Source organism: Leopardus geoffroyi, chromosome A2 (genome assembly GCF_018350155.1).
Source record: "Leopardus geoffroyi isolate Oge1 chromosome A2, O.geoffroyi_Oge1_pat1.0, whole genome shotgun sequence".
NCBI classification, from domain to species: Eukaryota; Metazoa; Chordata; class Mammalia; order Carnivora; family Felidae; genus Leopardus; species Leopardus geoffroyi.
The window spans coordinates 100,362,702-100,378,751 of record NC_059331.1 but is presented as its reverse complement, the minus strand read 5'-3'; the positions used below and the strand labels follow the sequence as shown (position 1 = coordinate 100,378,751).

The 16,050-nt window shown below is 51.3% G+C and overlaps 1 protein-coding gene across 1 annotated transcript; it reads right to left on the bottom strand.

Annotated features, from left to right (window-relative positions):
* On the bottom strand, positions 1-5,383 carry DLX6 (distal-less homeobox 6). Its single transcript, XM_045494863.1, has 3 exons — positions 4,591-5,383; positions 3,105-3,298; positions 1-1,258 (listed from the first exon to the last, which is right to left on the bottom strand). Exons 1-3 carry the CDS (start codon positions 5,012-5,014, stop codon positions 1,007-1,009), a joined length of 870 nt encoding a protein of 289 aa, XP_045350819.1. The 5' UTR covers positions 5,015-5,383; the 3' UTR covers positions 1-1,006.
* Between the last annotated feature and the right edge of the window lie 10,667 nt (positions 5,384-16,050).

Sequence of the window (16,050 nt, the reverse complement as noted above, 5' to 3'; positions counted from 1 at the left end):
GCGTTTTGTGGCTTTTACTCCATATATGAAAGAAGACAAAACCATACAAAGTATATGTACAACTAAAATTCAACAATATATACAGAAATGTTTCTCAATATAAACGTCCCTATTAGCTTAGTGAATGCCACCAATTCACCTAGTAAAGGTATCAAAGCAATAGAATGGTGATTTTGGTTGTTTCCTCTGTCTTTCCTGATTCCAGTTCAGGGTTTGGGGGTGGGGTGGGGAAAGAGTGGTTTTGTTTTGTTGTTGTTTTTTTTTTTTTTTTAAACATCATCATTCTTGCTCATTGCATTTTGATAAAACATGCAGCGTTCCCTTTGTGGCAATGTTCTAATCTTACAGCCGATTTTTCCTTTTTCTTTAAAGAAGGGCTGTTAGGTAAAGGTTTTTTCTTTTTCTTTTCTTTCTCTTTTCTTTTTCTTGTTTTGTTTTGTTTTGTCAGTCTGGGATTGGTAAATAAAAATGCAGGAGCCCGAAATGCTTCTTTTTCATCATGTAATGTCTTAAGCTCATTAAACAAGTAAAAACGCTGCCATGTTTGCGCAGATTCTTCTGGTGGGGGAAAATGTCTGTTAAAAAAAAGTCGTTTTGATGGATATTCCCAAAGAGAAGAGGAGGCTCAGAGCCTGGATCCCAAAGGGTAAGGGAAAATGTCCTTGCAGTGAGGAGTTTCAGGAGCACTGGCATAGAAACCAGTTTCTCTCTCTCTCACTCACTCTCTCTCTCTCTCTAAGATGCAAAAGCAGTTACTGAGGCTGCTCAAGGGAAAAAGCAGATGAGAAAAAGAAAGGGAAAAAGAAAAGGAGGGAAGGAAAGGAAGGGAAGGAGAAGAGAGGGGGAGAGAGCGCGAGAGGGCGAGCAAGCTCCCAGACTGTCTTGCCACACAGAAGAGTTCTCCCGAGCCTGCTCCTTCGGCTGGGTTTGGCAGATGCAAGCAGGTCCTGGATCCTCCTTGCCTTGTTCAGACGTTTCCCTAGGGTATCAATTTCCCTCAGACAACTCACATCATCTGTGGTCTCTGCATCGTGTCCTGGTGTGGAGAGGAGTACCAATGCGAATAGCCAGGCATGTAGCTGTTGGGGGGCATACTGACGCCCTTGGCTGAGGCAGAAACGTCCCACACTGGAGGCAGCGCCGGCGAGCGCGGTGACAGGGCCGCTGAGCCCGGGAGGGGGTCGCTCTCGTGCGGGTTACTGCCCTGCTTCAGCAATTTCTTAAACTTAGAGCGTTTGTTCTGAAACCATATCTTCACCTGGAACGAAAGGCAGCAGCGATCATTAGGCTCAGCGAAACACCGAACCAGTGCCTCTATTCCAGGCTTTGGAAGCAATACCCCCATCCCCAAAAAACAGAACAAACGAAACTGCAAACGCCAGGTCTCCGCCTTCCTCCACCTCTTTCTAGCCTCCTCTCTCTCACCCCGCCCCTGTCTACCAGGTATCTTGTCTGGATACCTAACGTTGTTGTGCTAAGCTCTTCAGTGGGATGCAAGTCTAGGTTTAAAACAGCAGCATAAATAAGAATAAAATAAGAATGAAGGCGAATGAGATAGTCAGATTCAAAGTCTAAAGAAGGATTTTTAAAACAGAGAACTTTTCAGATTAAAGCCACACTTCCTCTGATAGTCTGTTTCGTATTTACTAATGCCCAAACCTGACATTTCTATGCATGTACAGTGAGCAAATGACTGTGAACAGAGAAAAACCTGTACATTTATAACCAAATGCCTTGAATATACCTATGCATATATTGCATGTGCATGAAGCATCTTTCTCCTGAAGTAAATATATCCTCATAATCCTGTAGGGAATAGGGATGGTACCTCCCTGGTTCCTTACTTTGTATGTTGTTTAGTCAAATTGTGGTCAACAATCATCACATGGTTGTTAGTGCGGTCACTAAAAGTCAAAGGACTCCTGAAAGTTAAATGTGAATCAGAAATCTGGGATGGAAGCATATCTAAGCTACTTGGTTTGAAGAAGGAAATTCTAGGGTGCCACTTCTTTTACCTTTAAAATTCCTTAGCCATAGGAATCTGCTTTACCAAGAGTAATACAGGTTACTGAGTTGCAGGAACCCCCAAAATTTTTGGTGGCAATATGGCAAGAGAAAGCAGGCTGAATTGAAAAGAAGAGCTTCGGGGACATCTGTTCTAAGGCAGCACACAATCACTCACCAGCTAGAGTCTCCTATACCCTGGAGTCCCCTTGCTGAAGATCACCCACCTCACATGAGGCCTACCACCCCATGCAGCTAAGTTAATTGACAAGGACAAAAACCACAGGTGATTGCAGCCTGGCTTTATGACCAGGGTCCTAATATACCTACTTAAGCCCCTTCCTGTGAAGTCTAAAATGCCCCATATGTCTTTCAAATTAGTAGGACAGGAGAACTTCAGCAACTGTACTTAACTGAGGCTTCACCTGCTGTAATTTGGTGAGCATTCCTCTTTGATCTTCAACTCTGCCATTGCTCGCAAGCCCTGTACTCCAGGAAGGCACCTCACCAGCCTGCACCAGTCAGTCACCCAGTATGATTTAACCATTGAGCTTAGGGGCAATCTTCAGAAAAACCCACCTCACCTATCCTAGGATGGATAGTTTGCACTTTGGTTCCTTTAGTAAATCCTGTTGGAGCCTATACATATCTGGTCCTCCCCCTCACCCCAATTTCATAACTATGCCAGTGAGTTGAAATCCTTATTAAGTCCCATGACCACACAAACAGATCCTTAAGAAACATAGCTCTCATTCTGCCTCCTGGCCTGAACATCTTTTTCTCCTACATGTTTTTTCTCTTTCGTGTCGTTCTGCTCTGGAATAGGACTCGATTAATTTATGAGTTTGGTCACCAAAGGACACTAGGCTGGGGTGGGGTCGCCGAGGGTTGGGAGGATGTGCAAATCCAATCCAGCATTAAATACCAGGTCATTTATTCCAAACTGTTGTCCCGGAAAGTGTGTAATGGAGCAAAGGCATTTGTCATTAAGCTCTTTCCATCCTTAGTTGACTAGGCCAAGAATTCCTCCTGATGTGCTCCCTGCCCGATCTGTAAGCAGGATCAGCATTTCAGGGATACTTGGGCTTCTCGGGAATTACCTGTGTTTGTGTCAGTCCTAAGGAAGCTGCCAGTTCAGCTCTCTCGGGAAGGGCCAGGTACTGAGTTTGCTGAAAGCGGTGGTTTAAAGCCTGGAGCTGCAGGCTGGAATAAATGGTCCGAGGCTTCCGAATCTTTTTCCCTTTTCCATTGAACCTGATTTCCCCGTTTTCAATCACTGTGGTTTTTTGTTGATCTGCAAGCAAAAAATACAGAGGAGCAGTCACCCGTGAGGCCACTGCTGCAGCCTTCCTGAGCTTGGCCTGGACTGCGCCGGGTCTTCCCAAAGCCCCAAAAGGATTTGTTCGAAGCGTCCCCACGCCACCCTGACCTCTCTGGGTTCACAGTGCCCGGGTACTTCCTGTGGGTGCGAAAGCTTCTGGCCGACCCTGACTCTGGCCCTAATAACGTGGGGCGGGGGGGGGGGGGGGGGCTGGACCGCGGGAGCGCTCTCGACCCTGGGGCAAACAGCCTCGCTCTGCCGCAGCGGAGGCGGCGCCGACCGCTCTCTAGGGCGCGCGGCGCTGCGGGGCGGCTGCTCTCGCCACGAAGCGGGGGCCCTCGGCCTGGCGTTACAGTGCCTTAAGCTGTGCTTGAGCCACCCTGATGTTTATGCGGCCAGTTGACTTGATGTCACTAGCTCCGAGCCCGGTGCATCAAGACCCTCGTCGAGTCCGACATTATTCTGCTGAGAGGGACCGAATCGAATCCCCAAACAAAACACAACCAGCCGCTCTGACCAGCTCCCCAACGGGCTGAGCATCGCACGGCAACTTTGAACCCCTCGGGGGGCTGAGCACCGTCCGCCCGAGGCCCTCTGCTTCACCTCTCGGAACAAAGGAGCAGCCAACGTTGTATCGAAAACCCAGAGGGAGGGGGCCTGGGCAAGGGTGGGGGGTGGAGGACATCTAAAAGCACGCGGGAAAGAGCCCAATTGTCACCAGTTTAACCAGAGCTAGAGGCAGCGTCAGCTTCCCTTCGGGTCACCGAAGCTCACCGGGCGCCACCCGCAAAGTAGGCCACTGGCTGTCCAGATCGGGTTGGGGAGCAAAACACGCTCCCCAGTTCCGGCTCAGAAATGTCCCCAGTCTTGCCAAACGCCGGTCACAGACCGGAGGGGAGGAGGGAGGCAAAGGGCGCACAGACCCAGCGAGCTGGAGCGCGCAGTGCGGACCAACTCGTAGAGCGAAGCCAGCGCGGAGCCGGAGGCGCGGCTCGAGAGGCGCACCGGAGACCAGGGAGCCAGGCGGGCCGCGCCGCAAGGAAGCCGAGGGTCCGCGGCGGCGAGAAGGGGCCGGGCTGGGCGAGGCCGGCAGGCAGGCGCCAGGCGAGCGGGCGCGCACAAGGCCTGGCCGGGGGCGCGCCGGGCCGCCTGGGGGAGGGGGCCGGCGGAGGCCCGGGCGTTGAGGAAGTGAGCGGGGCGGGCGGGGTGGGGGGCAGCCGGGAGGCGGGAGGCGGGAGAAGAGAGCTGCCCCAGCGGCCTCTCACCTGTGTCGTCCCCTCGCGTCTGGGCGGCCGCGCTGCTGTTGTGGTAGGACTGGAGGTAAGGGCTGTGCTGCGAGTGGCTCATGTAGGGGTAGGCGGCGAGCGAGCGGTGGTTGTAGGAGTTGCCGCCGCCCGACGCGTAGGGCGAGCCGTGGTGGTGGTGCTGGTGGTGGTGGTGGTGCGAGCCGGCCGCCGCCGCCGCCGCCGCCGCCGAGTGCAGGCAGTGCAGAGGGTAGTGCGCGCCTGCCATGGCCGGGGAGCTCTGCTGCGAGTGCGGCTGTGGCGGCGGCGGCGGCGGCGGCTGCTGTTGCTGCTGCTGCTGCTGCTGCTGCTGTTGCTGCTGCTGTTGTTGCCCGAACTCCATGAAGGCGGATTTGGACGAGTCCTGGCCTTCCAAGCCGTCAGCCATCGTAGTCATGGTCATCATCAAAACTTTGGGGGCTGGAGAAAGCCTTCTCCCGGGTTTCCTCCACCCTCCCCCCACTTGGCTCGCGCCGCTCTCCCCTCTGCAGCCACCTTAGCTCTTGGGATTCTTGCAAAAAAATAAATAAATAAATAAAAAATTAAAAAAAAAAAAGAGGGGGTGGAGGTGGTTCTCCCTCTCCCTCGCTCTTCTCTAATATATATATTTTTTAATATAAAGAGATATAGTGAGCAGGGCCTTGTTAACTCAAAGGGAGGAGGAAGGGGGAGGGATGGGAGAGGAGAGGGGGGAGGGGGGAATCTGCTCTCCCCCCCTTCTTTCCCCCCTTGGATTTTTTGGGGGCTGGTGCAGTTTAAGGCAGAGATTTTAAGGTGGATTCTGCGAAAGTTGCGCGTCTGCTTTCAGACTTGATGCAGACGCCACGAGTCGAATGGTTTGTCTCCAAAGGGCAGCGCCTCCCCATTGGTCAGTCGCCCCCTGACGTCACAGGCGCACGGCTTCTACTGGTGTGTGCGCCGCTCGCAGAGTTCTTCGCCTACCTTCGGCAACTCCAATCCCAGCCCGGAGCTGCAGCCGGGGGCCGCGCGGCTCCGCGCTCAGTGCTGCCGGGGAGGGAGGTGCCTCGGCCGGGCCGGCCGCCGACGCCTCCCGGCGCAGCTCGCGCCCCCAAACCCGGAGCCTCAGTTCCCCGTACCGCAGACCTGGAACAGCCTGGCTGGAAGCCGCTCCCTCTCAGTCCCCTTGCACCCCAGCAGGCTGCCTGTTCTCAGAAGCAGTGCCCTCTGCATTTAAAGCAAGGTCCCCTCCCTTGACCTCCTCTCCACACCCCCCTCCCCCAGTCCCACTATAGTCCCGGGGGAGCGCCCCGTCACCGTGTATTCTTCTAGACGTACTTTATTGAAACCACAGAGGAAAGAAGACCCCCACACCTGGGCACCACCCCTTGGTTCGGGGGGAGGGAGTGTAAAGAAAAAGAAAAATCAGACCCTGTTTTGGCGAGGTTCCTGCCGTTTCAGGCCGTAGTTCCTATGTATTGAACAAGAAAGGGGGAACTTTCCCCCCCTAGAACGCGCAGTCTGTTCTGAAAGCGAATCGTTGGAGGACTGACAGTAATGCATTTTTTCCTATTGAAAACAGAAGCTACTGTAATGCTTTCAAATATATGCAAATGATACATGCGGTTAGTGGTTTGGCAAATCTTGATTACAATATAAACTACCCAAGTAAAAGTGCCTTCGTCCTAAATTTGTCTCTCGATTACAATTCCAATTGATTTTATTTTATTGTCAACATTGTTAATGATAAAAATAGAGTCGTTTTACAGTTATTTTTACTTTCTGGAAGGAGGCAATTAGAGTTCTAATCAGGAATACACAAAAATCTCCCATGATTAACTGCAGTACTTTGTTCAAATTGCTGCTATAAAATTCAGAACAATTTGCCTGTAATGATTATGGACTGGGTTTATTTTGGGAGGTGGAATAAAAGTGGATATAGCATAAATTATCCTCTAATTATACACCAGTGTCGCCTCAATTATCCTCTTATCAAAATGGTTGTCTAACTGCCGCATTTAGTTTCAATTCTCTCCTTTTTTTCTATAAAAAGAACTTCATACCTTGTTATTATTAATCCATTTATTATTTGCAAGGGGATTTATATCCGCACATCCAGGTGGTAGAACCACTTCTCTTTCAAAGATGGACTGGGGAAAGACATTAAGTTCGGAGCAGCCCAGGGCTGTGGATCTAGCCTTTCTCCGTCTAGTCTCCAGACCTACTCAGATCCAGGCAGCTGAGGAGAGACAGCGGAGTCCCGGAGCGAGGCTCAGGCCCGGCCACCAGGTAGGAGAGCCGGACTGGGGACCAGGCGCTGAGGAGGGCAGGCCGGGCAGCGCCAGGAGTCGGGTCCTGGAACTGCGGGGAGGCGAAGGAAGTCTGCATTGTCAGTGGATCGGGACTGGGTGGGCAAGACATGCAGACCCTCATGGGCTCGGCGCCAGCGTTCAATCTGCGACTAGACCCAGCCAGCGAGCCTTTGACCACATGGAGAAGTGTACAATCTAACATCTCCAGCTCAACATGTGTAGGAACGAGTCTGGGTCTTTGGGAAGACGCCTGGGGACTTCTTTGCACCCTATTGGCTTGGACCCCTAAGGAACCCGAGAAATTGACAATTTAGCGGTACCGCTCGCCCGGGTAACTCCTGGAAAGGTGGCTGCAGCAGTAGCAGCTTGGACTGTATTGACATACTGTGCGCACCTCTGCAGCATCGGCTTATGCTAATTGATTTACCCAGCGCCCTGCCCGGGGTCTCCAGGAGTCGCCAGGCTAGTTTGCCTTTTTCTTTCCTTCCTTCCTCCATTTTATCACATAACCTGAAGTTCGCTGCCCGTGGGCTTTCTCCAGGGTTCTCAGGACAGCAGCATTTACTCTCCTCTCCCCTCCCTTCCCCAGCCCACCGCGCTTAACTTCTTGAGGCTCGGGAGCCGGTTCAGTAACTCTGAATTCATTTTTAAGTGGATTGCCTTGTTCCCCTTCTTTTAACAAGAGGTGCACTTTAACACGCGAACCAGTAACCCGATCCACGCGTTTACAAATCGGCAGTGAATTAAAACAACAACAAAAAAACCTTCCAGGAAAATGAAAGGTGGGCCAGGGAAGGGGGGAGATGTGTGTAGGGTGTGTATATGGGGGGAGCAAACGGGAGGTCAGAAAAAGAAAAGGTCCCCCCCCCCTTCCCTGGAGGGCTCTCTGTGCACCCGGGCTTCGCGCCGGGCTTGTTTGTGATGTCCTCAAAGCCAGCAGGTAGACGTGGCAATTTTATTGCTTTATACCCTGCAGCTTGCTGTTAACACGGTGAAGGCGTTTCTCTCCCCACATACCCCTCCCCCCCCACAACCCCGTGCATGTTTATGTTTCTCTTTATGCTCGCAGGTGCACCTCTTTCCTCGCTGGCTTCCCCAACTCTGGCCGCACCCGGAACGGGTCGGGTCGTGGCGGGCCCCGAGAAGGTCCCCGTACTGAACACCAGCTCCAGGGCTCAGCAGCCTCTATTCAAAGGGTTTCCCCCGCTTGTTAATTCCTGAGGAAGCTTGGAGAGCTAGAATTGTCCGGGTTGAAGCTGCAGGGCTCTCATCCCACCCCCATTAGAGGATAAAACCACAGCACTGTGTTCCAGAGGAGCAAGTGTGCAGTTACACCGAAGTAGCAGTTGTTGCCAGTGGTAAAGGTCCTGCTGAGAACCACATTGAGCCCAGTCAGTCAAGGGCTGGAGAGCGGAGCGAGCGATGGGTCTCTCCGCCTGGGTTGAGGTCTCGGTGCGACTGTACTGGATTGAATGCTACACTGCTTGAGCTTCCGGCTTTGCGGGCACTCCGGGAACAGCTAGCCAGAGAGCTAGTCCGGCCCCACACAGTGCGCCAAGGTGGCGCGCAGAGAGTGGCCGCCACGTGTGGCCTCTGCCACCAGCAGCCTAGGCTGGAGGAGTTCGCTGCGCAGTGGCTGTCTGCCGAAGGGGCCGCTCCCTGCGGTCGCTTCTCTCCGACCGAACCCGGCATCTTTGCTGCCGAGTCCTTCGTGCGTCGTGGGCGGTGGTAATGCGCCTAGGCAAGTCAGCCCTCGTTTGTTCCAGTCCAACGCGCACCTCCGGCCCTTCTGAGAGGCACGAACTCTTGGATTCTTCAGGGCCTCGCAGCAAAGGCGCACGTCTCAGGGCCTCCAGGCCCCAGCGCTCGGCAGGCCGCCCGCCGGGCGCTGGCTCCTACTTCTTTGTCTTGCCCGCCGGGGAACCCTGGCCAGTTCGTGGGGGTGGGAGGAGGACGGCAGGCGAGTCCCGCTCAGTCTTTATCATTCAAAATAGAAGTGAAGCCGGCAGTCGGAGTAGGAGGCCAAAGGCTCTTTTAGATCCTGCAGTAGGCGAGGGTCATATTCACTAAGAAGTTACAGAAGGCAGACTTTGAGGCCTATATTGCTTTTTTTGCTTTTTAAGGTGTCGAGGTTTGGGGACTTATATCCCAGCTGTCAACGTTATTTAGAGAAAAAATAACGATTGTCAATATAAGACCGCGTGGGTCGAGCCCAAGGCCACGGGTGGGAGGAATGGGATCTTTGGGACAGAGAATCCCCTGTTGTTTTAACTGTAGAGGGATGCTAGCACACTCCCTTTGGGTGCTGACGAGGGTTTGCAGCCTCTGCACCCTGGAGAAGTGCATTCAACCCAGGGCAGGCCCTTGGTTGGGTCTGGTTGCTAAGTTGGGCTCAGTTATCACGTTAATTCTAAGGAAATTAGACCTCAACAAATAGCCTTTGAATTCAAAGAAATAACTCGGTATTGATTTACATAGCCATGCTAAGAACCTCCTTCTCAAGAGGAGACCTTGGTGGAAAAAATTCCTGCTAGTCTTTCCTTCATTCAATGTAAACTTCTGTTTGTGTACTTGTGTAGGGAAAGGGTGCTTGATGTCCTGGAAACCCAGGCACTCTTTTCCCCTCCCCCAACACATACACCTGGGGAAGCTTGGGAGTGGAACAAGAGAGCTGCCTCTTTCCCTTTCTTAGCCCAAGTCAGTGATGGCATGTTCAGGGGCAGGCAAAAGTATCTGACTAGGCAAGGAAGCACTGAGACTGTGGCATTATTTCCTTTAGTTATAAAACATAATGCCCATATTAGCACCCTACCCTCCCAGGCCCACCCAAACCCTCTCAGGATCCCCAAAACTCCACATGCAGAAGGAAGCTCACTAAAGTCTGGAAATATCCCCCTCATCTCTCCAGTTCAGGGTCCTAAGAACAGGTAGCTAAGAAACTCCAACACGGATGTCACTGGCCTTACTGGGCCAGTGATGCCCACTGGGAGCTTCGCAGACTTTTTCTAGAGTGTCCAATTTGGAGAATATTAATTAAGCATATTCTAGACTAGAGGCCCCTGCTCTAGGGGAAGCTTTTCAAACCTGGATTCCAGGTTATGAAAGCAAAGCCAATCAGGTCCTCAAATTCAACACATTTTGCCTCTCTCTGTCCCATTCCCAGACTGTGAGAGCATCCAAAGCTTTCCTAACAGAGGGAGCCAATATGTTGGGCATACAGTGGATTCAAGGGGGGAAACAACACATGTTTCTACCATCCCTGTATACAGAAGTCTGTCTGTTCTTTTTCTTTTCTTCCTTTTTTTTTTTTTAAGTTTATTTTTGACAGAGAGAGACAGAGCATGAATGGGGGAGGGTCAGAGAGAGAAGGAGACACAGAATCCGAAACAGGCTCCAGGCTCTCAGCTGTCAGCACAGAGCCGGACACGGAGCTCGAACTCACGGACCGCGAGATCATGACCTGAGCCGAAGTCGGATACTCAACCAACTGAGCCACCCAGGCGCCCGCCCCCTCCCTCCCTCCTTTTTCTTTTTTTTCTTTTTCTTTTTCTTTCCTTTCCTCTTTTCTTTTTTCTTTTCTTTTTTTTTCTTTTCTTTTCTCCCCTTCCTTCCTTCCTCCTCTTTTATTAAGCATAGGACTCCACTCCCTAATACACTAAATATTCTTCTTTCTTTCAGTCCAGGAAAAAAATAACTCAATAATGTTTAGACACTTAGATTAAAACAAAATGAATAGCGATGTTGGTATTTTTAGCCTGTTGGGTAAACCAAGGCTGAGTCCCCCAGATTTGCCCTGCTGGGAAATGTAGCAAGGCAAAAGGGGAAGGGATAGGGTGTTTGAAGTCAGCTTTAATCAAGCCAGTCCTTGGAAACTAGGACCTCCTGACCATTGGAGGATAAATGCAGCCCTGGAGTGGCAGGGAACAGTCATCAGCAGGAAATGGCAGACTATTTTTAGGGTAATAAGGAGTTAATATAGCTGGTCAAGCCTCTTCCTAAATGCCTGGAAGCATCCTCTGTTTTAATTTCTTCATCCCTTCATCAGCAGTAACATAAAAAAGTCATAACAAATGCCTCAACATTAAGGGAGAGCCAGTCTTGGATAGCTCTTGAGGAAAACCTAGGATGGAAAACATCCTCTTGCTATCATGTGAACTCTTAGATGGTTCTCTTGTTACAACAGAAAAAGAAATCAAAACTGTTTCCCATTAGAGAGAGAGAGTTGTACCTGACTACCCTTGTGATATAGATGTTCTGGTGATTTTCATATTCATGACTATTCCTAGGTACTTCTTATCTATGTTTATTTCATATGTTTATGAAATCATATGTTTATTTCATGACATCCAAATAAATGGAAAGGTAATTTATTAGGTTTTTAGTAAAACTTTCCTAAAGGGGCAACTGATTGGAAAACTCTTAAAAGAAGTGAGGGGCTTGTTTATTTGTTTGAACCCATTCTCTCATCTGTGCCCTTTCTCTTTTGTTCAGAGCAAAATCCTTTTTCACACAAATCTAGGAGAAAGAACACCCCCCTTCCATCCTACCCAGAGGGCGATGCAATAGTATTCTTCCATAGGTTTCATAATTTTGTGCAGAAACAAAAATGCTTTCCCCCACCCCCTCTGTCAAGTGAGGCACCCTGCCTCATAGAACTCAAAGCCTTTGCTTCTTTAAATACTCACTGAGAGTTGTGTCCATTTGGATACATATTCAGGTTCATATTTGAGTTCAGCATTTTTCTTCCCATATGCTCTGTGGAGAGGGAGATGGAGAGAGTAGAAAAGCTGGGAACATACAAAGAGAGTTGAAAAATACAAGGGAGTGAACAAGAGAGAATGAGTGTGAATCTGCTTCATTTGGAGAGTACCTCCCCTCGTTTTCCTGTCCATCCAGTTCTCTGGAGACCACTGCCCCACAATGTTAGTTGCTCAGCAAATAAAACCAAGTCTGATAAAAGCAGTCCTCTTTGCTCTGGGTGTTGGGGGATGGCTGGACCCAAACACCTAGCAGCCACAGTTAGTGTTCTCTCTTGGACCTTTCTCCCCATCTCATTCCCATCCCTAACCTGCTTTCCCCTCAAACCCTTAGGGCATCTTGTTGCTCTCTCTAACAGCTGCAAAGTCAAAGGAGGAGGAACCTTTAAAAATTACAAAAGAGGTCACCCTCTCCCGAGAAATGAACCCTTTTAAGATTGAGCCTCTGGAAGCTCAAAGGTCTTGGGCCCGAGAGTTAACAAGCGAGCATAGTGTTTCAGGATTTCAGTGCAGCAGTCCCAAACAGACAGGCAGGCGTCCAGGGCTCTCTTTGGGGCTGGGGTGAAAGAAAGGACGGGGGAGGGCAGGAGCCGGGAGGGCGGGCAGAAGCTGAGGGCGACAGGAACGCCCGCGCCCGCAGCTGGCTCCCACGCGCCGCTGTCTGCGGGGAACGTGAGGCTGGATAATGGAATTCAGGAGGCAGAGATCCTCCAAGAGCCAGCCACTGTCTTGTACAGATTTGTAGAGAAACCCTCCCTGTAATTAAAACCGTACAGTCAGATTAATTCAATGTGTTGCTCGGCAGCGTTTTTAATAGTAAAAATCCGCTTTAAAATTGAATTAGGATCGAAGAAAATTTCTGCGAGACTCGCTGGATTTGCCAGCTTTCCTTGAAGCCAGCCCGAGCTGGCCTTCGGCGGTGGCTGCACAGTGTCGCCCCCTCCCCCTTCCGTGGTCCTAGACAGGGATGGGATGGGGGGAGGTGGGGGTGGGGGCTTGATCAACATGGGGTGCCAGTTTGGGTGCGATTCTGGGAGGCCCGAGCCAGGCCCGGGAGGAACGCAGGGCCTGCGGTCATCCTTCTGATGGCCAGTTTTGAGATTATGCAGACTTTTGACACCCATGACGCCTTCTACCCGCCGTTTCGCGAAGTTCGAGGCTCAGGTAGGGTCCCGCGAAAGAAGAGAGTTCTGCTGTATCTTGAAGCAATTTCCCACTGTGTGTTCCCGCGCTGGCAGAGGTTGGAGCCCTCCCTGTTTGGATGCTGGAGTGACGGGAGAAAGTTGTGGTTCTTTCCACTCACCCCCACCCATCCCCCTTTCACTTCTTGAAAGTCTTCCAAAAATTAAGAGTAATATTTCAAGCGCGCTGTCAAAATGTCTCCCAAGCTTTGATTTGGCTGGCCGCCCCCCTTTTTCTCCCTTCCCACCCCTCATCCTTGCGTCTCGGTGGTTGTGAGATAAACGTTATTGTCATTCTTAAGGTTTCCCCTTTAAGGTTAGACACTTTGGAGCTGAAAACTTGCTCCAAAGTTCCTGGAAGAGGTGGCGGCTGAGTGCGAACCTAGAGGCTCTCACTTGAGACCCGCTGGAGTGCGGGGCGGGGGGGGGGGGGGGGGGGGGGGGCTGGAGGTAGGGAGGGGGTGAGCGGTTAAGGGAGCTTGACCCGGCACTTTCCCGGAGAAAAACTGTGTTTTCAGGGGAGCAGAAATGGTCCCAGCTTCCTCCTCCCCCCACGGACTTTTCAGCGTGTGTGTGTGCGCGCGCGCACACACACCCCCACACCCACACACACCCACACACCCACACACCCTGGGACGAAAACTCCCTAACGAGTTAGTCCCATCATCAGGCCTGAGAAAACAAAAACCGCTGTGGGTCCCTGCTCCTCCGGCAACATGTGCAGACGCTTTAATTGCCACAAATTGTCACTCTGTCCCCTTTTCATTTTCTCGCTCCTTCGTTTATTTTTAGTACACTTCAAATGCCTACACACATCCCTAGTAAGGAGAGCGCGGAGCAATTATTGCCTCTGCCTTCAGGGCCTGCTTTGCCAATCACTGAATGGGGATGGAGTAAACAGGGCGAAAAGCGAGGCGCGTTATTGGTCTTGCTTATTTCAGGTGGAGGGCGGTAAATAACTCTCCCTACTGCGCCACCCCCTTCTCGTTTCTTGGGTCCCAATTATCTAGAAGAAAGGAGATGCGCTTCCCTCCCTCCTCCTCCCCATCACATCCCACCCCATGTGAGCCGAGTTTTACTAGAATCCAGCAAACCCCGTCAGAATTGGCGGGTTCCTCGGAGAGTAGTTAGTAAAAGAGAATTCCACCGGGACCCAGCTCTTAATTCGGTATTGAATAGAATGACGCGGCGTGTGCAGGCACCTTCCCTGCCCCCATGCTGGGAAATAGGGCCCTTTTTCTCTGAGGGCTACCCCGGTGATAGATGCCCCCAGGTAGGTGATAGAGAACCCGATAAGGGATCCTTCCCCGTCTAGAGAAGCTTTGAGGTTGGTTTGGAGCAGTTCTGGACACTCTGTGAGAAGCTGTCCGATCAACATTGCTGTTGTTCTAAATATTAGCCAGGAATTCTTAAAGGCAAACTTTAAATTTCGAGACTGAAGTGTGGTCTTGAATGGTGTAGAGGTCGTCCTGTACCCAGCTTCTCTTCTCTGTTTTTTCCTGGGATAGGCACAGCGGTGCCGGGTGGAGAGGGAGGCAGGTGTCTGTAGCAGCAGCCGAACGGGGTATCTGGCGTCCTACAGATGGATCCAAAACAAATCAGTGCGGGATTAACTTGTCTGTCTGCTGAATTGTCTGCAACTGCAAACACTGCGCCGGCCGCGCCTGCCCGGGCGGGTTCGGGTTACTCCGCGCGTCCTGGGCGCGCTGTCGCTACCATGTGCCGGCCTGGGCTGGCGGGCCGACCCGGGACCCGTCCGGCGCCCGGCCGGCTTGGCAGGACGTTTTAAAAGAACGCGGCGAGTATGAACTACTCCATTCTCACACACACCCCCTTCCTATTTCTTTTTTATGAAAACATTTACAAGAAATCTAATTTCAGATTGTGGAAGTAAATTTCATGCTAGGATATACTTTACAAAACATATAATCTTTCGGGCCGAAGACGTTTAATTAAAACCATACTCTGACAAGTTGAGTTTCAAAGCGAATTCACACCAGCGCAGAAGGCTAATTCAGATTCAAGATGCAGCCTGTAGTCCGTGTTGTTTGGAAACGCCAGCCAGGGCAATGCGTGCTCTATCTGCTCGCTATCTGCCCAAGGGCCGAAGGACTCCCAAAGGGTCCTGCGCTTCGTCCAGAGCCCCCCAGGCTAAGCTGCTCTCCTGCGGACTGGCTAGGCTTAGCTGCCTGGTCTTGAGGAGATAGAGGAAAGCTCCTCGAGCACCTTTAGTGTCCTCAGAATAACTCCCACGGGATGGGGGGGGGGGGGGGGAGGGCGGGGAGGTTGTGAGTTGGGAGTGGTCCCAGACACCGGAGACTAATCCGGAGAGTAGGCAGGGGGCAGACCTGCAGTCTAGGCGCCTCAAGAAGAAGTCGTCCGGGTGGGAGAGAGTGCCAAGCCCCCTCGCCTCCTTATTGTTCCCTGATTGACCTGCTAGAGAAAAGGGAATCCCCTATCCCCCACCCCAAATCTTCATTCCTGATGACCCAAAACGTGAAGGGGAAGTTTGTCCTGCTCCAGCTGATTTGTGGGCACCATCCTCAGAGTCCTCTAGGAGGAGGAAGCATTGGTTCCAGAAGCCTTCACAGTGTCAGTTGCATTCTTATAATCTTCCTCCCTCCCCTCCATTTTGCTGTTTCCCTTTAAATTGACCAGTCTCAACTCAAATAAGAGCAGTACAACCCCACATGGGAAGGATATGCTCCCAGCTCAGCTGGTTTACTAAGAAGCCCTGACAGCACAAGGTGCTAATGGCCAGTCATGCCTGTTGGGATGGGCAGGAGCTAGTAGGTATCCTAAGGTCCACACTGATGGGAGACAAAGTGACTGCAAGATAGTTTGGGTTGGAGCTGAGGTTGCCTGTAAACTGCAATTCCAGACACTGAAGCTGTGGCCTCAGCTCGGTTCCAGGTCACATCCTCAGTCTACACCTCAGTGTTCCCTTCCTCACTTCCAGCCTGCTGGTCTTTCCTTCTCTTAGAGGTGACAGTGAGTTGTCATTAAAGTTAGACCCCTGACTGCTCTGAAACCTGCCTCAAGAAAGAAGCTGGGATATGAATGAGACGTATGTTGGTTCAATTTTACTCCACATGGTCAAAAAGGTGAACTTCATATGGCAGCCACTCCCAACACAGGGAAGGAGGATTTTGCCTCAACTGGGGACAGTGAAATTATTGATTGGCTGATGGACTTTCTTTTAAGTCTGTATTTCCTTTCAAATACACCCTTATT

What these genes read in the sequence shown, in the direction of transcription:
- DLX6 (XM_045494863.1), bottom strand. Translation starts at nt 5,014, where the DNA reads ATGATGACCATGACTACGATGGCTGACGGCTTGGAAGGCCAGGACTCG. An exon ending in GACGCGAGGGGACGACACAG is followed by an intron (nt 3,299 to 4,590) that starts GTGAGAGGCCGC and finishes TTTTGCTTGCAG; the next exon opens with ATCAACAAAAAACCACAGTG. An exon ending in TAGGACTGACACAAACACAG is followed by an intron (nt 1,259 to 3,104) that starts GTAATTCCCGAG and finishes CTTTCGTTCCAG; the next exon opens with GTGAAGATATGGTTTCAGAA.